At 39.5% G+C, this 24313-nt stretch overlaps 1 protein-coding gene across 1 annotated transcript in view; it reads right to left on the bottom strand.

Annotated features, from left to right (window-relative positions):
• The window catches only part of SLC35F1 (solute carrier family 35 member F1), a 256678-nt gene that overhangs the window by 21447 nt on the left and 210918 nt on the right, over positions 1 to 24313 (bottom strand). The window contains exons 4-7 of the mRNA XM_074862361.1: positions 19118 to 19277; positions 13639 to 13795; positions 9086 to 9138; positions 3677 to 3831 (exon numbers count right to left, since the gene is read on the bottom strand). Coding sequence (XP_074718462.1) covers positions 3677 to 3831; positions 9086 to 9138; positions 13639 to 13795; positions 19118 to 19277 — 525 coding nt within the window. The remainder of the gene's footprint in view (positions 1 to 3676; positions 3832 to 9085; positions 9139 to 13638; positions 13796 to 19117; positions 19278 to 24313) is intronic.

The following is a 24313-nucleotide window of genomic DNA, read 5'->3' as shown; positions in this document are numbered from 1 at the left end:
GTTCATAGAAACCAGAAATCAAGGCAAAGCTCAAACCAAAAGATAAGTTTGAAAGACAAGAGATGAAGATGAATGTGATAGTGCAGGATGTAATAACAATAATAATCATCATCATCTTCATTATCATCATGATCATCATCTGTTAAGTTTTAGGACTCTGAGCCTTTGTTTTTCAAAGCAGGAGATAATTTGTGCTTAAGAAGAAGATGAAATGAGAACAGATAACTAGGAAAGTTTTGAATAGCAAAATTGTATAGAATACATCAATATGGTGAAAATTTAAAAAAAGGATTGAAGATATGGAGTTGTACACTGAAATGCTACGGCAGTGGCCAATATTCAGCCACCAAAGAGGCCAGATGCGTTTCCCCATCCACTGGAATATTTGGAATCAATTATTGATTACAGAAGAACTAAAAAGAGAGCTTTTATTTGGGGGATGCAGATAATTTTAAGAATGATGCACTACAATCTAGTCATCTATCTTAAATTGAAAGTCATAAATCATTACATTTTAATACCATAACACCTTGAGCAATTAACATCTTGAATTACAAGTATATCACCAGAGTTGTGTCAAGTCAACATGCTGTATTTCTAGCTTCCACGGGCCTGGGAACTGTTCAGTGTGCTACAGAGATATCTGCATATGGGGTAAGATTACAAATGCAGCTGTTTATAAACTCATTGTCCTGCATGTCATGATGCTGCAAGTCTGTTTTATAAAAACATTAAATGCTAACGAATCAAAACACTTCAAACGTAATCTTCTCAGTTTCGTTTCAGAGGCTCTAAAGTCCAGTTAAACTAATTTCCTGCATTTTCCATGGATTTTCATAGATTTACTGCTATAGGTGCAATAAACCTGTCTGATGATAAAAGTAGCAGCACAGGGAAAAAATCATAACTGTTTCTTGAAAGCCTCATAAAATTATATTCTGCAAGGGGCACTAAACCACTCAGTTGATCCTAATTCAGCATAAAACCATTTGCTTCCCAGTGAAGTGGGCTGTGCCCATTGGCCAGTACCGCAATAAGCAGAAGGAGCTGCATATCTGAGGGAGATGTACAGCTGGGCTGGGAACAAAACAGCTTTTTAGAAGCTAGAAAACAAGCAAGTGTACACAGTCTTAGGAGGGGAATTAATTTAGATCATTTAATGTTAACATATTAGACTTCACTGTTGAGTGGAAGTCACACATTTCACAGTTCTACTTCCTCATATAAAATGATACCTGATAGTAAACCAGAAAGAAAAGAAGGAGGTGATCTGGCTAAGAAGAAAAACATAGTAGCTAAAGAAGTAACCAGATAACATTAAAAGTGGGCTTTTAAATCTAGATGATCTCTGAATATAGCCTCTCTTTTCAAATTTCTTCTGCAGCGTAAGTTTGAAGGGTATGAAAGGAGACACTGACAGCTTGGGAAGTTGATACTACATTTCAGGTACAGGCCTTTCCACAAGATCCTGACAAAGGTTTTCTCCTTATCAGCACTTCAGCTAGGCAGAACAAAGGAGAGACACAGATGTGTTATATGGATTGTAGGATGAGTACAAACCACAAAGGAAAAGCAGTGATGAAGAAATGTAAATACAGTCTTACTATCTATGGGGTAACAGGCTTCCTGGAGAAATGGAGAGACAAGAGCACTGCACCAGGTGCTGGAGAGACCCTTCCTGCTTCTCAGGTTGAAGGGACTATCTAAGGAAGGATGAGATCCAACCAGATGAGGTGCAGAGAAGAGCTTTCTCTGATTAGTGAACTAGGGGCTGAGAGAGGATATGACCTCTCTATTGATGTACCAATGGACTAAATGCTAAGGAGACAGAGGTATTCCTCATGCTATGGGATACTCTTGGCAGAAAGACAAGTGGACCAAAAGCAGCCACAAGCAAATTTATGCTGGAAATAAGAAGGTTTGTAACTGTTGGAGTAGTGATATTCTGAAACAGTCTCTCAAGGAGAGCAGTGGAGGTAAAAACCTAAACGGGGTGAATTAAGAGAGTGATAAGAGTTTATGAAGAAGATTGCATGATACAGTTAACTGTAGGAGAATGACATTTTCAGTTTTCTAATCAGATGAGTAAGGGGCAGAGGGGACCACCAGCTACTTCAGAAGTGAAACTCAACCAGTTTATCAGGACAGATGATGAGACCTTGCTTTCAACCAGAAGACCTTCCAGTTCTGAGCCTTCTCTTCCTGAGCACCTTTTCAGAACAGGTCTTAAAGGGAGGCCAAGGTGCCACTGTGGTTGACAGCTGACATGCACTTACTGTAAAAAGACGGGCGTCAATGAGAGCCCTCCTGGCTCTACTAATGTACCCAACAATTAGACACAGGGAAGAACTGAAACCTTTTATGCACCTTCTGCCTTTCAAGTGCCTGAAGTTTAAGGTTTGTGTTTGCAAAATTGCCTTTTTTGTTAGGTTTGAGCAATGCTGAGCACAAAACTGTCCAACCCCTGCTGTCTTTTGAGTCTCTCCCTCTAACAGAGTTTGATTTTGCTAGAACACCACCACTGTTTTCAGAATTAAATTTGCATTAATTTTTAGTTTTCTTAGAAACAGTGGCCTAACATCACTAAATATATTTTGCTATGGGTATCAAATATCATTGTTAACAATTTTCACCTAATACCTAATGTCAAACACTTTGGATTTAAAGTGTGGGGCAGAAAGAACAAGGAATCAAATCACCATGAGACAGACCTGTGAAGCAGCAGACAATCTCTACATTGTGTTCTCAGTCCAATTTTTGTTTCTATACTTGCTTTTCTTCTGTCTGCAAAATTCTAAAGCCATAAAACCAAATAAAAGGCAATAATTATAATAATTTTGTGTTAGACTCTGAAGTTCTGAACTTTCACTGTCTCATTCAGATTCATTCAGATACCATTAGTATCACAAAATCTGATTTGAGTTGGTTAGCTACTCAGAATTTTAAGGCTTTCATTTACCTAACACTTCTCTGGACCACCATTTTAGCTATCAAGTAACCTCCCTCTTACGAATAAATGATGGTACAAAGCAATTGCTTCCAGCACCCTGATGCTACTTTCATATGATGGACACTGGGGGGGATACCTGTCAATAATGAATTGCCATTCCTTGTAATTGGAGACCAAATGTGTGTCTGTACAACACAATGTTTAAAGTATTAGAGGACCTGAGAGGTAAAAGTTTAACTTCAACACAAATCTGATGCACATTTTGGCATTTACACTAACAGGCAAGCCATTGGTTTGGCTGATAAGAAAGGTGCAATTCATGGACAATTACGAGTTATAAATTCAGAATCAGCACGAATGAAACATTCATTCAAAAAAATCTATGTGATTTTTGGCAGAGTCCTTCACTTCATGCTGCCACCCTGGGTCTGGTCACAGCAGTTGAAAGTTACCTCTGATAAGTAAAATTAAATTAGTGGTACAGTTGCTGAAGAACAAGTACTTAAATCTTAAAACTTTTAACAACAAGACCAAATGAACTCTCTTTAAAAACTGGAAATCATAAAATAAAACTGGTTTTGGGAAGCCTGAAGTATAAAAAAAAAATCTGCACTTTTACTGTGTAGATCTAACAAAGCTTGGAGGATTCTTTTGTTTCATTGTTCTGCATTGATGTTTCTTCAGGCATACTGCTATTACCCAAATACATCTCTCATTTCCACATACCTTATAGTGGAAGAGGAATAATCCACAGAAGAGGCTGTACAGGTCAGCTGTGAGTAGGGAGAGGTTGACGGCCGTAGCACTGGTTTTCTTTATGACCACTGGCATAAAGCTGTAGAGGCCAAACATACAGGCGCTAAAGCCAACATACAACAAGCCTGCAGAAGAGAAACACGAAACAAAGTGATCTTTCATAGCCTGCAGAAATGACTCATGTTGTTGAGGAAGAAGGCTGTGTTTTTAGAAAAGAATAAAAAATGCTTTTTTAAAGATACATGGATTCAAGTTATTAAGATAGACATATATAGAGAGAGACTAAGAACATAATTCTAAACATATAAGAAAATGAGTGAAAACCAGATCAGTAGTGGACATGATGTCCTTTCTCTGTGGTCTCCATAATAGCACTGCTGTTTTAAATTGGTGTATACTACTAGTGAATACCTCATGTTCAGCATAAATCTGGATGAAATGATGCATTTGGACACATCAAATCTAGTCTCTTAAGGAGTTGAATGTCCCCAACACCAACTGAGTTCAGCTGAGTTGGATGGAGCATACAATATTTTATGGGAATTCACGCAAAAATGAATGCAAAAGTATTTGCAGAGATGAATGCATGAAGACAGCACTCAAGTGACGGAGGTCCTAGTCCTATTTTGCCAGCAAATCTGACAAATCACTTCACAGTTTTGTGTCTCTGTTCCTCTACCCATTTTTGTCTGCCTTCCTTAATAAAGTTTTCCAAGCTGAGACTCTTTCTTGCTATGTGTTTACAGAGTGCCTCACACAAATTAGATTGTTAGATACTAATATAATAAAAAGACATTACAGTAAAAGCCTAATTTCATTTAAAAACCTAAATAACTTACTGGGAAAGAATTCATTGCTTCAGTTATTACTTGATAAATCCCAAGGCAAATTAATCAATATGAAGTTAAAAAAACAGCAAACACTTCACTCATCTGCTCTCATGCAAATGCTATTTCTTAGGCTGCCGTATGCTGCAGAATTCCCAGCTGATATGTGCAAAAGCCTAAATTTAGACTCACGCCAGCTCTTCAGAGCATGTTGTTATTGACTAAAAGCTGCAGATAATCTGATTGCCAAAGTCCTGAAAGGGATTAGAAGGGGAAAAAAAAGCCCATATGATTTGTATCTGCTTGTGGATCCACTTAGTTAAAAACACTTTAGAAAATCTATCTAAAGGACAAAATCAGTCGTGATAGTTTGAGTCCCTTAGAAGCTTCTGAACTGAAGCGCACATTCATCTGAAAAAAATACAGCAGTCATAAAATGTCAGTGTCCATGTATCAATTGTTATGGCATGATAATGAATTTGAATTTATATTCAGAATATGAATAATCATGGTAAGAACTGCTTTTACTAACAGGTAACAAATATTTAAGGTGTGCATTGTATATGTGTAACAACAGAATCAGTCTTAAGCAGTGCTTAAAAGAGTTGTTTTATGCAACCTCTGCAACTCTTCTGTAGAACGCAAATGATTACATCAAATGGAGCATAGTTTTGATCAATAAGAAATTGTTCGCATACATGAGCATTATGTCAGCTTTTCTTTCAGACTTACATCAAGAACAGGTCATGTGCAAATGCCATTCTGGACCCGAAGTCAGCATTCTCAAAGTACAGTCTGCAAATCACCAGTTGGTCCACCAAGCCCCTGCTAGTCAGTCTGGATTTAACACACATATTCAGGTGCTTTGCTGGGTTATGCTCTCAACTAGCAGTGTAATTTTATGGTACTGCCTTGGTGTTCATATTCTTTAGCAGTAACTACATGCACTTCAAAGGTTGCTTTTCCAAAGGGCACTTCAGTTGCAGTGGAAAATTGCTTAAACTGTAGCTGTCCTATCAGAGGTGAATATAAAGTGGCATTTCATTTACATCTTAAAAAGCCAGGTAATACCCACCAGCTGGACGGCATTTAGTGGTGACCATAAGCAAACTGGAAATAACATACAATTTTCAGATATTGCTTCTTAGAGGGCCAGTTTTCAGACTAAAAAATGTGTTTTAAGTCAAAGGTTGGGAGCCTCAGCTTCCTTGGGCAGCCCTGCAGTGCAAATGGCAGCCTTGGGAATCGCCACAAGTGCAGCAGTCCTAGATGCTGGGACCTGTGTCCAACCAGGCACTGAGTCACCAGCACTAACTGCCTGTTGCAGGCACTAAAAGGAAGCAACCTGGTATGTTAGAAGGTGCTTTTGTAATGATCTGCTGATCAGCTGGTCTGTGTTAAACCCTGAGAAGCTCACCATTTGTAACTGTCTGCTTTCAGATGTGCTGGCATTGGCCTGAACTGAAGGCTTAATGTGCATGAAGGCAGCTGTGGGTGGGATTCATTACACCTAACTGGACACAAACTGAGGGTTGGTGGTCAATGCAGAGATTAGAAATTCTAGGGTGCAGATTGTCCGACCTCTTTTAGACACCAGCTTTAGCACAGTATGATGTGTATGATAGTATGATTTGTGGGAATCGGTTTATCTAAATCAGATGTCCACATCCCAGGTATCTAAAGATGGTGGAAAGCATCCCACCTTGTCCATCAGTGTTTACCCTGATGGGTAAGGTCACCAGTTCTGCCCAGTGGGGTGTGAATTCCTCATAAGTGTCTGAATGGGGCACTTGGGATCAGAAGATCATGGGGTGATTCAGGCTGGATGGGAGCTCAGAGGTCTCTAGTTCAAACCCCACTCAAACAAGGCTCAGCTGTGAGATCAAAGCAAGTTGCTCAGGACTTTGCCCAGCCTGGTCTTGAAACCTCTGAGGATGAAGACTACACAACTTCTTTGGGCAACCTGCTCCACTGCCTGCCTGTCCTCAGTGTGAAGAAGATTCTCCTTTTATCCAGTCTGATTCTCTCATTTCAGCTTCTGCCTGTTGTCTCTCATCCTCCTGCCATGCACTGCTGTGAAGACCTTGGCTCTGTCCTTTTGATAACCTCCTTGTAGGTAACTCCTCAAAGCCTTCTCTTCTGCAGGCTGAAGAAGCCCCAATCCCTCAGTATTTCTGACTTCTCTTAAGACTAGGCATCTTCACACAGATGGGGAGGATCTGCCCCCAGGGACTGCTCTGAAGTAGCCAAGGTACCACCAAGACTAACAATGCCTCGGGAACTTCTGTTTTAGTTCCTGAGCAGGCTGGCTGGATGTTACATGCTTTAGCATTTTTACTCCAAAAGCTACTGTTTCATTGGGATGAAATGGAGTCAGTTATGATTTTTCATACTGTATTCTTGGAATAAAGACCATTCAGAAATATCCAAACCCCTTAACAAAGGACACTTCCTTGGAGATTCAAACTGGCTTTTCTCTTAAAGAAAACTGATGTTAGTTTATTTGTTATTATTTCATCTATCACTCCACAAATGTGTCATGGTCTCATATTAAACCACTCAGTCAGAACAGTTTAATCATTCTCCTTTTACTCAGGTTGTCAGCAAGTATTAATACTTAAACCTTCAAGGATTCAAACAGAGCTACACTGATTTATACTAGGTGTGAAGATGATGCTATGTATCAGGGGAATTTCCAAAATTAAAACCAGGAGGTCCACAGCCTGTTTTAAACATGATAGACATAACAGATTGGCTTTATATCTTTATATTCAAAAATCATTTGCATTTTACATCAGTTGAAAGGTAGCTCATCCATTCTTAATAGCACAATTATGGTAGACAGCAACAGGCCACCTTGAGTTACTTATTAGGTTGCCTGCTGCGACTTTATCACTACCATTCAGAAGGCTGATGGACTGCAGGTTTGAGTCTGTCTCAGTGGATAACTATTCAGGACAAGGCTGTGACCACCCTGACATAGATTTGTCAATCACTACTTGACAACTTTGTATTGCTGCCAATGCAATGGAAAGCACACCGAGTGCAGTGGAAGGCAGAAAAGAACACAGAACTACACATAACTGTCACCATTTAAACCGTGTTCAACTACAGCACATTTCCAATTACTGCTCTAACAAAATGAGTACATATCTATGATGCTCTTGCTAAGATGATCTCCTTATGAAGCGTAGGGACTCTTCAGAATTAGCGACTAACTCTAAATGACATTTTAGTGGCATCACAGACCAAGTAAGACTGTATTTTAATAGCGCATTTCATTGATATTGAGTTATAACAGAAATCCCATGGAAGTATATATGACATTTACAAGGATAGAAGAGTAATTCGCTATGACCATTGCTAGTTCCATCAGTACCAGATTAATTATGTCCCTGAGCTCCTTATCATGAAATATAAACAAACACTGATGCAATTATGCTAATTGTCTCGGATTGAGGAAGGCCAATACACTTGTAGCATGCAGTTGAGTGTGTTTCTCCATGGATACTTTAAATTGATTTGTCATTTAGTTTTATAGCTCAGCCATCAAATCTCCAAGACTTCTAGGTGCAGTGTTTTGTGAAAGATGCACTGTTTTTATTAAGGTTTACGATGATAAGAAATTGTGAACTAAGTTTAAAGCGAACAGCAGTGTATTCCATAACTTGTATCCCCTGTCCTCAGGGATTCCTCACATAATCAGCTGCCTTTGCACACTTCTGAGCTGTCATTTTGATGTTCATTCTGAAACTAGGTAACAATCTAATGTCAAAGGACTGCCAAAGCTTGAATCCCCTGCTAAGTGTATCGGCTCTATACTATTAGTAGTCTTTTATTTCTTCTATTGTCATAAATAGTAAAAAAGTGATTATAAGGACTCTCCTAAATGTTGATTTGCTTTTAAAGCAAATAATTTGTTGGACTAATGAGAAAGCAGTCTTAGATAATAAACCCAGCTTCCGAACTGAAATGGGAAAATGTTATCCACTGCATAGCAGAACACCATTAAGAGCTTCATTGTGCACAATGCTACCTAAACTTGTCTAAAAGACACATCTGCTATATTCCGCCAAGACTACTTGAAAAGCAATTAACCATTTACATACAGAAATGCTCCCCTTGGAAATGAGTTTATGAGGCTATAATATGCACTGCAAGTACTTCTTTAGTTTTTTGTTAGGTTCCATTTTCTCTCTTTGACATTCATTGAAAAGGTTTGGCTCTTAATGACTACCTCATTTATTTGTCCCAGTGTTGCACTGAATCTTAGAACTGGATCCCCATTATTGTTTTACTTCATGGCTGTCTGAATAATTATCTTATGGTATTCATATGCTTAACCTAATGGTGCAAGGAAGGTATAATATGGCAATGGGAGGACAGATCATTTAAGAAAGGTTATGAGGCATTTAGTGCAACCTTTGGCAGTAACTGGCGGAAAAGTCACAAACGTTGGCTCCTGTGAAACTTTGTGCCTGTCTCCCCAAACATGGGTTGTCTCCACGCCTCCTTCAGCAACTATCTTCAATGAGGTAAAGTGTTTTCTTACCTATTTGCCAATCCCAGGGAACTTTCAACAGCTCTTTGTGTTCCATGATTGCACTATAAGAGAAGAGAGGCAAAATTTGATGGAAGAGAACAGAAGTTAAATTACTTCCACTCATTCAATTCAAATGCTGGACAAAACAACATAAATAACCTTATAACAAAAGAGCTCTCTAGGAACCATATGCAATCAGACTTTGCTAATCCACTCTGGCATTATCCCTGTGCCTGTGTATCTGAACGACCTTCGGGGCAGTAATCAGATGTGATAGCATACAATTTCTACTTGTTTATTTCCAGCTTTCTATATACCTGCCCAAAGTGACCATCCCCCTATTTGTTCAATCCTCTTGTACTCTTCTGACTTAATATTCTGAAAGCTTTTGAACTTTAATGATTAGTAATGCGTCTGTCTGAGTTATTCACCCTTCAGAGCAGCTCTGCAGTGTCAAATAAATAGGTATCACAGGCTAGCTTTGGAGAGAATACTGTGATTTGTTACACACTGAGAGAGATCAAATAGTCACAGAAATGAAAGTCAGGAAACAAAGCAAAAGATGGGTCAAGCCACAAAAGTCCACTTTCAACATCTTGTAAGTCTTGCATTGCACACTAACATCAAAATCCCAGATCCAGAAAATTCTAAGGTGTCAACAAGTCAGATCTTCCCAATCCAGGCAAATAGACCCTTGGACATTAGGTATAAAGAAATATACCTAGACACAAGGTAGGTCTTCACTCAGCTAACCACTTTCTCTGATCAGTGATTTCCAGATAACTCCTGCTGTGCAGAACTCTGCATGCTAGTCTGGACACTACTGTAAACAAGTATAAAACATGGAATTACACAGATGGAAAAAACAAAGTACCTAGTACAAAAGGTGGCACGTGGAAGATGAAATCTAATAGTAAAACTGCAGGAACTCAGTGCCTTCCAGATTAATCTGGTCTAGAGAGTTGCATCCTGGAAATTCTAATTTGCTTGCTGCTGATGTGTGGCAAATCTAATACTGTGTACAGAATAATAAGATTATTTTGTCTGCAAAATAACTAAATTATAAGTGTCTTTGCATGCATAAGGCATATGTCCCTCTTATCAGCAGTTCCTGAAGAATATAATGAAAAACACCTGCAATGTCTCTTGTTCTGGCAAACAAATTTTGATATAACTTAAATGTAGGAACATTACTTTCATACTATTGCTTATCTGATACAAAAGAAGTATAAAACAACATGCTATGGCCTGTGATCCATTATGATCTGTGAAACAAAGAGGGATAAGAGCAACTTTGCCAGAAGTTGCCATTTAGTGATGCCAGATTCACTGACGAATTGGAACCACAATGATCTTTCGAAAGGTTGTGGTGATTGGAGGAGGTCCCTGATGACTGAAAAGAGACAAGTGCAACATCCAGTTTCAAAAAGAGCAAAACTATAGCCTGGCCAACCTCACACTAACCTTTGGGAAGATTATGGAGCAAATCTTCCCAGGAGCCATTTGCAGGAAATGAAGAATGCATGACTGGAAACAGCCAGCACAGGCTTCTCAATAGCAAACCATACCTCACCAAACTGACTGCCTTCTATGATGAGTTGACTGACTCAGTAAATAAAGGAAAGGGAATGGATGAGAGGATGAGGTATAACCTACCTTGACTTTAGCAAAGCTTCCAACATGATTTCCTGAAAGACCCTTAGAGACTGAAGAGTTATGGACTGGATGGATGGACTACCCACAAGGTAGTCTGAAGAAAAAGGCCAAGAGAAACCTCGTGGATTTCAAGAAAAGCAAATATGAACTCATGCACCTGGGGTGGAATAGTCCTACACAACAGTACAGGCTGGGAACTGACTGGATAGAAAGCTGCTTTTTAGAAAGAAACCCTGGAGTACTGATGGACATCAACCTGAACATGAGTCAGCATGTCCTTAGAGCAGAGAAGGCCAACAGCATCCTGCGCTGTATTAGTAAGAGTCTGACCAGCAAGTTGAAGGACATGATTTATGAGACAGCGGCTGGAGTACTGTATCCAATTTTGGCCTGCCTAGAATAAGACGGACATTGACAAATTGGAGGGAGTACAGTGCAGCTCCATCACAATGGTCAGGCAACTGGAGCACATGATGTAAGAGGAGATGCTGAAACAGCAGGGTTTGTTCAGTGTGAAGAAGAGAAGGCTAAGCTGAAGGGAAGGAGGACGGGACAATAAATTTGCTGCCTTAACTACCTAATGGGTAGTTACAAAAAAGATAAGAGTCAGACTTTTCTTGGAGGTGGACAACAAAAGGATGAATGACAATGGACACAAGTTGCAATGTGGGAAACTCTAATTAGATATAAGAAAAAAAAAATATTGGTCAAACACTGGAACAGCTTGCTCAGCAGGACTGGTCTTTCAATTCTTGAAGATATTAAGAAGTCAGCTGAACAAGTTCCTGAGCAACCTGATGTACCTTTGAAGTTAGCTTTGAGTTGGTTTGAGTAGGAGCTTGAACCGGGTGACCTTCAGAGATCCATTACAAAGTAGGTTATTCTGTGATTACGTGATTCCATCAGACAGCATTATCTCCATTTACTGGGTAGTTGCTATATCCCCAATTCTTGTTAACTAATCTTGTTTTGATATACAGTTCTTCCCTGCTTTAATCACATTTGTGAAGGTTTAGCCCCTGCCGGGGTCTGAGACCACGCGGCCGCTACCCCTCCCCCACAAAGGGAGTGAAATACAAAGCCCCGAGACTGAGATAAGAAAAGGTTTAATACAACAGAGCAACAGCAACACAACAAACAATAACAATAACAGTGATAACAATGAACAGAGCAAAGTATATACCGATACAGCAAAGAGAGAACCGGCTGCGCCAACCCACACGATCACCGATTCTTCCCGCGATTGTGCCAGGATGTGACGTCAGCATGATATATGAATAACCCGGCTAGAGCTTCCCTCCCACTGCTGGGGAAACTTAACCCTATCCTGGCTAAACCAGGACAACATTCAACCCACTAAACTTCTCTTTCTACCATGTCCAAGTAGTTAGCCAACTCTTTCCTTTACTTCACTGTTTTCCTGACACCTTAGCTCTTCATTTGCTGTCCAAAAGGCATTATCTGGGTTTATTTTACATTACAGTCTAATATTAAGCACTTTTGCTAAACTGTTCTAGAAAACTACAGCCTACTTCTTGAAAGTCCTCTGGGAGACACAGCCCTGTACTAGAGCTGAAGCATGAACTGTCATGAGTCACCCACGCTTAAGGTGATATTTGTAAATACACATGGAATAAAAGACAAACACTACAGCTTTTTATTTTGAGATCAGTGCATGTCAATAAAGGGGACATTCACTTGTGGGTACTGTTTTGTCTTTCCTACATTCAGCATAGTCCTACACACTTTTCAGTATTTTCCCTTCTTCAGAATTGTACTGCTCCCTGTCAATCCTATGAACGTGAGATTTACACATCCAGTGGTATTGGCGCACATGTTCCCCATCCTCAATCGCTTTGTGGATGACAACCAAACCTTGACCAGTGCTGTGTCTAGCATGCTGGGAAATGGCCCTATTTTTGAGATATTCTTTCCTCAGACTGCTTCAGTTTATAGGACCTAAAGGTCCTATATTGCACCAAATTGGCCAGTAGTGTTTCAAAGAAAGAGTAACGTGGGGATCTGGCTTCTCTTTGAAACACTTGGTATACTTAGTTAGATTAAACCTCTGGGAACACATAACTATGTGATGTCTGCTCTTCATTACAGGTAAAGGTAAGAAAATGCTGAATGGCTTCACGGAACCAAGTAGCAGGAACATTATTGGCCTCTCACGATATGCAAGCTTTTGCCACCTTGTTAAAAGAGTACATATATGAGCTAAGTGTGGTCAGGGCTCCACAAAGGGCCACAAAAGCATCAGCAGCAAAAAGTTGTGGTGGCCAGTGGAGAAAAACCTGCTGGCGAGAACTTTTGGGCCAAAGGTTGGCTAGAAAAACCTTAGGGCTTTCAGCAAAGAAATGGTTTCTTAGTGGTTTCCTTCCAGTTGTGTCCTGTGTATACAAAGAAGCCCTGTTCCAGTACCAGCTTCTCCTCCTCAGCAAAACAACCCACAGACCCTGAATTGTGACTAACTGCTTGGGTCAAGAGGGGGTAATGGCACTATAATTAAATTCAGGAATATGAGACATATACATGTCAGTTTACACACACAGAGTAAGATAAGGGCATCAGAGGTTGTAGATTTTGTTATTCATAGATCAGAACAACATGTGAAGCATCCACTTGTCTTCAAGCAACAAGATGGTAGGATGTGACTTCTACTCCTGCCCCCGCCCATGACTACTCAGGGACACCAGTCCTTGAATTAGAGTACTTAGGTACAAATTTGTGTTATTATTCAACCCCACCGATCTAAAATACGAAAACCAATGCAAATTCCAGAATTAGAGGACACCGACTCTCCATAGGAAATGGCTACCTTCAAAGAGAGGGCTAGAGTACCTCAAAGGAGGCCACAGCTGATCTTATTTGAATGACCTTGGGGTTCAAACATGATCACTTACAGCTGAATTCCACTGAAGAAGGAGCCAAAGAGTCCGATCATGCCCAGGAATTCCACTCGACTCAGATTTCGGACAATATACTCCTCACAAACGTTCGATATGCCGTATAGCGTTGCTCCGCCCAGTACTAAGAGATCCCCTATCAGTTTATTTTCACCTAGGAATAAATGGGAAAAATCAGAATGTCTCAAAACAACCATATTTTGTCTAGAACCATTGCAAGTTCTTCCCTACAGATTTCAATCCTCAGTTACTAAACAGCCCGTATCTGGGTTAATAAGCTGAACACAAATGTTCTGTGATTTTAACAGTTTTCATTCAATAATCCAGCAAAATCCAGCAGAGGCAAAGGGAAAGCATTATTCTTGCTGTGGATAAGAGAATCTGAATGAATCTCAAAAATCTAAAAAACCAGAGAAACCAAGTAGCACTCTTCAGTGACTAATCCTTTAAATTTTATTATTACTACTTTTTTTGCAGATAGAACATGACTCAGATATATAGAGCGGTTTGCATATCATCTTGAAATCTAACAAGTCTAAAACATGTCCAGTATTTAGATGTGAAACCAACTGAAAAATTCCATGTACCTGTGAAAAGAGTGAAGAAATCATTACAACCCCAATATTGACCTCATTCTCACATGAAGCTGTCTGACAAGAAAGAGAGGAGAAAGGATGGGGTGTAGACAGGGTGATAATAATGACAGATTTTTAAAAGAGGTTCAATTAACACAGCATCACCTAATGCATGCAATGAACACCAAGATATATTTTTAGTACCTCCAGGTATATATAATTGCTAAAGCATTGTATTATCAAAGACTGTTTGAAATCTTTTTAAGTCTTGGAGGCTTTTATTACTGGGGGGATGGGGAGGCCTGAAGGGAGATTTGATCAAGATCAGGTTCCAGCTTGAAAACTGAAGCTCTGGCTTTGCAAACTGATGCATGTGATTCCCTCTGCACATATGGCTTGTTAAATGATTTCTACAAGAACTGCAGCTTCACAAAGCTGTCAGACATTGCTGCAGAACCATATTCTGAAAGTCTGGACAGAACGGAATTTCCTTTGAAAAGGTTCAGTAGAAATGCTTAAGTACTAGACTGTTTTGGGCTTTTTTGGAAGAAACATAGTTTTCTTTTAAAATATCTCTTGATTTATTTTTTGAGTTCCTGCCTTTTTAAGTTTTATTGTTATTGATTTGTAAAATACACACTGCCATAAATAAAAATGGAAGCCAAGCATTCTGATTGGTTCAAAATGATCTTTTCAACATTTTTCTTTATGGAGTTCTTTTAAGCCTGGAGTTTTCATTCCAAACTACAGCGCTGAAATTTCCAAATGAGATTAAATCTATGAAAATAAAAACTGTCATAAGAGGACAGACCAAAGGTTCATTTATCCAGTGTCCTGTCTCCAATGCTGGCTATAAGCACCAGAAAAGTATAAGTTGTTTAGGGACAAACAGGAATGAGGTAAATGTTTAAAATACTCCCAGTAATACTCCCTTAGTCTGCAACATTTTTCAGCTCACAGGAGATGTGGCTTCTGTGTATTTAGAAAACATTACTAGATTTCTCTTTCACATACTCATCCAGTCTCTCACTGAATTTCTGTTTTGCATGTGCCTTGACTGACAGCATGTTTATATTTGACCATTTATCTTTTTAAGATTTGGTAGTTATTTTCCTTTTAGCCTTCTTTTGCAATCAGCCACAGAAGATGCCCTTAATTTAAAATAAGCATCAGCACTTTACAAAACCTCTTCATACCCTTGATGCATTTGATGTTCTACAGTGGCTCCAATCATCCCTCACTGAGCTCACTCATTTGGTATTTATTACAGCTACTCACTGACACTTCGGAGAAGTACTGCTGAAAAAACTTTTGACCTTAGAGCTCGGCTGTGCTTAACTGCTGAGACAAAAATATCATCCTTTTGCATCTGTGAGACAAAGACAGCTCAGAAGCTGAGTGTTTTCATAAAGATGGGATGGCCCCAAGCACCACACCACAATGGTTGTCCCCGAAGTGTGCTCATGTTCAGAGAGGGTGAGCCTCACCCTTCGGGGCTTTCCCAGAAGAGGAAGCCAAAATCTGGTCAGAGCATGGGTCTGCCCAATCCAGGACCCTCCTCTGGCATTGGGCAGCACAGGCTGGCTGAGGAAAGCATGAAGAAATAGCGAAGCACAGAGGTTTTTTATCAGCCAGTTCTCAGTAGATTAGGGATTTTCTGAGATGGAAGTTGCATTAGACCATCAAACTTAATAGATCTTGAGGGATTTGTCATTAATTTGTGTAAAGTTTGTGTATTTTCAGGCTACTATTAAAAAGTACTTCATGCTTTTAGCTTTTAAGCCTGATACCTCAAAATTATATTGGGCATCCCATAATTTTCTGATTATAAGAAATATTTAAGAGTCACTCTATATTGACCCTCTCCATACCACTGAAGACTTCATGTACCTTTATCATATTCTGTCTCTTTCTTGCATTTTCTGAGAGATGAAAAATCCCAGTCTCCCTACAGTCTCTTCATCCTGAAGCCATTTTATGCCCTTGAACACGTTCTCACTTTTCTCCATTGCTTCTATAGGCTTATTTTCTGGTCATTTCTTTTTGAGATGCAGTGACTACAGTACTACATGATACTCAAGAAGTTAGTGCATCAAAACTTTATATACTGGCATAAAAATGTTTAATACTATATTTTTAATTTCTTTCCTAAAAATTCCTAGCATCCTGGTTGTCAAATACCTTTTCTTTGCTTCCTCAAGAGGCTGACTTTGGAACTTTCCCCCAAGACTGACATATCTTTATGGATATATTTTCATGGATGTAAAATTCACATGCATCTACCGGTTTAATTACTGAGGAAATATGTATCAACTGACTAGAGGCATTCTAAAGACTTCCAGGTTAATACAGTTGTACTTGACCAGTTTAATGGCGTGGGTCATTCTTCTGAAGAAACACAAGGCATAGCTTGGCAAAACATGCTTTACATTAATCATAGTTAGCACATTTAATGTTCTCTGGAAGCAGAAGTCATACAGTCCAGAGAAGAGCTAATGTTTTGGGGACTGGTTATAACACTATAGGGTAACAGAAATCATTTAAATATGAACTATGTTCTGACATGATTGCTTTTCACACTCTCACTAGGCCACTTTGCTGCTTTTTTACCTTAAGTCCCAGCATTAAGAGGTGTTTCTCTTCGCTTTTGGTTGTAATTACCGATGATCATAGTATCTAAAAATCAGTCTCAATGTGTGCCATCTTAGACTAAACATACTCTCATACACTTATTACCAGGACTGAAGTGACCGATTTTTAGAGACTGTGGTAAGCTAAAGCTGTGAAGTGCTTTGGAAAATCCAGATGAAACACTTAGACCTCTGCGTCTTGGACCCCTGTGTATTACAGGAGCATGAGTACCAAGGTACCTCAGGGGTGTTAGTTCAGGGAAGTGTTATTTTAAGGTACAGTTGGCATGTAAGGTGATAGAGCACAAAGTACTTGATAGTAATTGCTTTTCCCATTGAGTAATGTGCAAAACATGAGTCAGAATACAACAACGAGAGGTAACTACCATATATTTATTGAAAGTTGAGTGCTTGCCTGCACATTATACCTAATTCCTGCAGATTGAAAAATGCCTGTTAATCTCTCAGTGATGCATTTTAAATTCATGTTCCCTTACTGTAAGAGTTGGCAGGCTAGATTGCTACATGCAGTAGGTGCCTAGCAGAGCCTTATGGCACTTCTAATACAGTGAATAATACAGTCAAGAGGTGTCAACAGATCTTGTTCCCTAAAATATAGGATAAACAGAGTTTACTGAGGAATCAAACAAAGTTTACTGAATCACTGCTTTTGGTGTATTCCTTTTTGTTCAACCAGTCCTAGGAAATATCCTATAAATGGTGTAGAACCCCTTAATGAAGAGTTTCAAGATTTTTTTCCTTTTGCTGACAATACTTCTTTTTATTTGTAGATTTTTAATGTATAGTTTTACCCCTTCAGATAAATTAAACCAGCTTACCTATTTTACTCTGTTAAAGATAACATCATTAATAACATCATTTTGTCACTTAAAAAAAAAAAAAAAGCTGCAGTCTCTCTGCATAGCAACAAGCATGGACACAGTTTTTCATGTGTAGTCTGAGTTAAGAGGCAATAACACACGTTAACAGATTTTTCTGGACAAATTTACCTAACAGCTATACCCGTGCTTTAGTAACGAATATGACAAATAATACTTATTGCAGTTGGATGGCAAAGTGTCAGCATTCTTCAATCTGTTCCTTGTCCACTAAGGTTCATTGCCCCACATGCTACTGCTGATATCCACAACTCACGTGCCCTAGCATGTTATTCTTCAGATTACTGGGACACAGGATATTTCCTCTGGAACGCAGGGTTGAAATCCCAATCCCTCTGAAATCAGTCATTCCCAATGTAGCTTTGGCTGGCTACAAGAGTAATTCTTTCCTTTTTAGCTGGGGCAGGGCTATTTCTGGAGGAGACCAATGAACTAAAAGTCTCCTGTTAGGATAAAGGACAGGGATAAAAGGGGGCAGGGAGATATGGTTAGTACTGTCACAAACTCCCTTGTTTTATTTAGTAGCATCCTAGCAAATGAAGTTCTTACAGCACTTGCATTTGTATTCAGAAAGCTGAGTCAAGAATTTTAAATCCCAGTGTATTATGCTCAGCTCACAATTCAGTGCTTTTAATTAAGAATGAAAACTGTGCCTAATTGACAATCTTTGAAAAGAATTTCCAGCCTTCCCACATCATTTGGGATGGCACTGGAGAAATCAATGTGACAGAGGAAGTTGATCGATTAAATCTAACTCTGACTAATCTGCATTAATAGCTACACACACATTATTCATATGATGCCACACATAAAAAAGAACATTTTACACACAAGAAGGTTCTTTTCAACAGTGACGCAGGCAAATCCGAAACCCCTAAGACTGTGTGTAAAACCCAATTGGTACAGTTAGTATGTAGGTTCAATGCTTTTTAGCATCTACCCAGCAATGCCACCTCTGTACCAAAAAGGAGCAAAGTCAAGGAGAAGTAAGAGTACACAGTGGACACGAGAGGTGCTTATGACTCAAAGATGTAGCCAGTTTGGAAAGGAAGCAATTGACGTTTGCAGTGAAACAGCTAAGCCAAGACAGAATGAAACTACAAGTATTTAGCTTGTCCCCCCAGCTTGCAGAGAGGGTGACCTGCGTTGCAGACCCAGGGCCCATGAAGTCTGTAGCAGTACTGACTTCTAAGCGTCGGCCCGATTTACTCTCTGTCCCTTCTGACAAAGAAGCAACTTTGAATGGTGCAGTGCTTTGGATCCATGAAGGCACAGGGTTTCTTGCCAATTTTTTTTGTTCCAACCTAACATGTTCTGGTCAATGGTTTCTCTGAACAGAACTTGGTCATACAACCCACCCATTCTTACTCACCCGCTCCTTGCTGTCTCCCAACGAGGACATCTGCTCCTGCCATGCAGCCCATGCCCAGAATGCAGACCACGATCCCAATGAAGTGTACTGCCTTGTATCGTACCAGTAAGAAGAACCAGGAGAGCAGTATCACCACCGGGATGACAAAACAGTCTAGGAGCTGTCAAGAAAAAGAGGAAAAATCAACAAATCAACCAGTTAACATTTTGCCCTAAAATGTTAAGGATAGATTCCAGCAGAGGGGAGCAGTGTTATTTAGTCAGTAATAGCACTTTCTACCAGACAGAAAGTCTATTCGAGTGGTTATGTCATCCATCAGACAGAGGATAAGACTATTCTGTTCATGATTATTCCATGAATTCAGGAGAGCTGTTGCTCTATGGTAACACCCAAAAGCACTGTCTTGCTCTTGGATTCAGATGCATTTTTCAAATCCATGGGAAGAAAACCTAGGCCAGAAGAGAGCCACACCACTCCATCTGGTCCTCACCTCTGATGATTAACGAACAAAGACTGAAAGCAGTTTTCCTGCAGTCTAGACATATGCTTTAATTCAGTCATTTCAGATCCAATTAGCAGGAATGTTCATAATGCACAAGTTGACCAGATTTATTAAAGCTGGCCATATAAATTAAGGGGTTTCTGCATGCAGAATACTTATGAAAAATCTGCCCCCTGCGGGGACTGTTAACTCCTTGAAAATACAATCCCATATGCCTCTGAAGGAAAAAAAAAAAACCACAAAACAAAACTACCTTGCCTGCAGTGCAAGAAACTCAATCTTCTTGCCAATAGACCCTGGGTAAGAGCTTTCTCAAAGAAGTGTTATGAAACACAATCTTTAATTTTTATTTTCAGAGACCCTCAGCAATAAACCCAGAGAACCCATGATAAAAAAAGAAACGCACCAAATATTTGAGAGGAGCTTGAGATTTTCAAATTAAAATACATTTTAGAAACTACCACCAAGAAACAAAAATCCTGGGTAAGAAACACCCAAAGAAACTTGACTTTAATCCCACTTCCTAGAAAGATACAGATAATTTAGAGTTGTGATTCTGTGGACTAACAATGGGATTTAACAAACTGTGCAGGGTATGCTACTGTTCAATGCCAACTGATATAGCAGGAACCAGAGCTATACGACTGCATCTTCTTCCTAATGAAAATGTCTGGAACAACCAAAGGAGGAGACTGTGTCCATAGTTCTGGAAAACTACTCCAGATGTTGTTACGTTGATTTTAGATGATGCAGTTTGGTTTTTCTTCCTTTTAGGCCTATTACCTGCTACTTGCTCTCTCAGTGTGACTTACCATTAAGCACACTAAGTATTATCAAATAGTGGTCACATCCCTTTTAACTTTTTTGTCTGTCCATGTGTTAGCTGAAGAGAAAAAGTCTTTTGGATGATTTCAAGAATTTCAGTGCTTAGAAAATTATTCTTTACACATAAGATACCGATGTAATAAATATTGAATTTGGGGGATCAGCAAACATATAAAAGCCAATTTTTGGACTAAGGATAATTTCCCTGAAACTTTGTTTGAAAAACAAGAGTGTGCAGTGGAAACACATCCATTTCAAAGATTCTCCAGGCAGTGAGTGGCAAAAGCCTTCAGAAGAGAACCAGTTCAGCAGCAGGATGACACCGCTCTTGGGAGGCTTAAGCAGTTCAAAGAACTGCAGAACAGATGAGGGAAATTACAAATGGGAAAGGTCCGTGCTAAAAGCAGGTTCTGCATTTAAAATGAGAGCTAATCATCTAAAAGGCATAGTCAGGCCTCTTTACAGTGAAAACTTCCTCCAGCAGTCGTCAAAACACCGTCCTTCACAGACCGAACACAAAAAGGGACAAGGTGTGAAAGAACTGCAACAAGCTCCTTTGTCTGCACAGGGCATATGCTCTGCCTCTGAAAAGCCTGTAAGGTGTACAGCGTATAACACAGCTAAGTCTCAGAAACTAGTCTTTGCAAAAACATGCATATACAAGACACCACATACAAAAGAACAACTTCAGAAGTTGCACTGCTGGGAGCAGTCAGCTCCTGGGGCAGGGAGGGGTGGTGGCAGGACTACCAGGCGTACGCATTAAATCCTGGCACGTGGTGTGGGTGAGGCAGCACATGGCCTTCTTCTGTCACTGGAAGGAGGGACAGGGCCCACCTAGACAGCACAGATGGTCACTGCTGCATGGATAACATCCACTGTGCACTCCTCATATCCTGTGGATCTCTGCACCTCACTAACACAGCCCTAGCATATACCAGCAATAGGTGGCATATCCGAGGGAAGCTTAGTCTTCAGCGTAACCTATGGGATGTGGACATAGCTCAACACCTCCCCTCTCAATCCACAGCTCATATCATCATGCCTCTACATGCTGGACGTGTGTTCTTCATTAGCTGCGCTGGCACACAGTGCACACATCATCTCTGCTGAAGATGGAAGGAAGGTGGTACCAAACAGCAGGGAGACAGTTACTCCTTACACTGCTCACAGCTACCCCTGAAGGTGTGAATGACTCTATCCCATTCTCTCCCAGTGCAGCATTGAACAGGTGAGCTTAACGCACAGTTTTCTGACCTCATCACAATTTTCCACTACTTAAAAAGTGTGGCTACAAAGAAGATGGAGGCTCTCTCTTCATCAGGAGCCACATGGAGAAGACAAGGGCCAATGGATACAAGTTGCACTGGGAGAGGTTTCATCTCAATATAAGAAAGAAATTTTTTACGCTGGGAACAATCAATCACTAGAACAACCTCCCCAGGGATGTTGTAAAGTCCTCATCACTGGAGGTTTTCAAGATGCAATTGGACAGCATGCTAAATAATCTCATCTAGGCTCCCTTTCCCACAAAAGGTTGGACCAGATGCTCTTTGGAGGTCCCTTCCAAGCTGGGCTGTTCTATGAGTCTAACTTAACTGGTTGCTGGCATCAAAACAAGATGGAGGAGAAGTTCACATGGGCAGGCACCTGTATCACCTTGGAGAAAGCAACCAAAATCTGTCACCAGTAAGAGGCACCTTTACCTGACTCAGTGCACATGGTTTCCTTCCACACTGTCCTGAAGTCACCAGTAACCAGTAGGTTATACCAACTCAATAAACTTTGCACTGGAGAAGAGAAGAGGCATCCTTACATGTAACTTAGAGCTGGACATGAGTAAAATAGGACCAGCCAGAGATACTGCACAGTCTGCCATCACCTTCCTCAGATGAACACCTAGGATTTGAGCACTCTCTTCCCCATACATACACATACCACCTCAGAGATGACTGCTGAAGCCAGAGCTAAAAGCCTGATGCAACAGTTAGGCACAGAGGTGTTTTAAGAAACCACTTATTAAGTAAGACAGTAAGTGTCTGCAAGCATCTTTCCAATTTTCTGTGCAAAGGTGAGTAAGTGAACCTCAACCATCATTGGATCAACTATTTGATTTTGCAAAATCAGGAGCTCCAGTCACTCATGCAAACAGCATTTAAGAATAGATTTAAGAATATAATTTTTACTTTTAAATTATTTATTTATTTAAGAATATTTAAGATGTCACCTTTCAGCCACTAACTATTGTCTCTCAAGAGACACAGAATGACTCAGTGGATATTTTTAATCCGTAACATCTGGAATGCCTTGCCGACCTTTACACACAGGACATGACACTGCATGTTCATTGTGGGACAGAAGCTCTGATGAGGGTTGCTTTACCTACTCCAGGCTAAGTGCACAAAAAGAACATTTTCTTGTGAATATGAGATATATTAGGGTGTTAGTGTGATTTCAATAGTCTGTTTAAAAAATCGTTTGTACCTGCAGCATGTAAATTCCCACTAACAGTCTTTTAGAGGAAGATTTTAAAAATTCCTCTCATTCCATAAATATTTAAACATACCTATGCTTTCAAGTATGTGAAGATGTGTCTTTTAAGCACTAACATGAAGGGATGCATGAACAGAATCTGTCACAAACAAACAATGCTGACAGCAGCTGGAAAACACCTTGTTGGGGTTGGTAGTCCAAGGTCTAATCCACAAATAGCAATTTGGAATACTGCAGCATCAACAGATATAAACATAAAATGTAGGTAATGTTTATTGGCATTATACAGTTCTTGAATTGTGCTTAGCTTATACATATAATTAAACAATGGGATAGACAGAAATAAATTAGGTTACTACAATATAAGCAATAAGACAAACCTGGTGTATATTGCTTAACTATTTTTCAGGTATTGCGTTACATTTCATTTCTACAGGACTAAATTCATTCTGCCTTTCTTTTTTCCTCAGATAAACCTGTCTAGTAGAAGAAAAAATGCACATATATTCTACAAACAAGAGATGTGAGACTGTGGATTACCTGATCTGCAATAGGGCTTTTTTGTTTATTTTTTTCCCTTTTTTCTTTCTTTTGTTTGTTATTAGTTATTTCAGCTATTAAAAAAAATTATACCTAATTGTCATTTTTCTGACTATAAAGTTTTTACAGTAAAGAAGATAAATTACGCTTAGCTTGAATTTCATTTATAGTACATAAAGGTCAGTTGTTTACCAGTATTTCCCTAAGAATCATCTCTGATATTTTCCTTCTTTTTAGTTGCTTATTCAAAAGGTACTGCCCATACCCTGTCATTATGTTAAATTAATGAGTGACCCGATTTTAATCAATGTTCCTGTTAATCACAGAAGTTATCAGACCTCACTAAACTAAAAGAAAACATATTTCCTATTTTGCCATGGGAAGATAATAAAACTGATAGGAGTATGTGGTGCAGACCACGTTCTTTGAAGTTGCCATGTTTGTCTGTGGTTTTCATCAGTGACAGCTCTGAATTGGGCTGCTTTAGAAGGCAGGATACAAAAATATATAATCTATTGATATACTGTCCTACAGAAACTCCTTTCTATTATAAAAATGTTGTGTTGTAGAGATTGAAGATTATTATTTGACTCTAAAAGATACCACACTGCATCTAAATCTATTGATAATACACAATGTTGAAATGTATTTCCTCTGATTACTTGTTTGTTAAATTACATTTACTTTACTATACTTGTGAATCATAGACAAATATTCTCTTGCTAACAGTAAATATCTGGTCTCTGGTCTCACAAATTCAGCATGAGTTTGCACACCTATAGAAAGAATGTACTGTTAGTCACTGGAAAGAAGAGCTGGCAAGCTTTAGAAGAAAG

This window comes from Strix uralensis, chromosome 3 (genome assembly GCF_047716275.1).
Source record: "Strix uralensis isolate ZFMK-TIS-50842 chromosome 3, bStrUra1, whole genome shotgun sequence".
Classification (NCBI taxonomy): domain Eukaryota; kingdom Metazoa; phylum Chordata; class Aves; order Strigiformes; family Strigidae; genus Strix; species Strix uralensis.
Note: the sequence above shows the minus strand (reverse complement) of the source record. Positions and strands in the feature narration are given on the sequence as shown.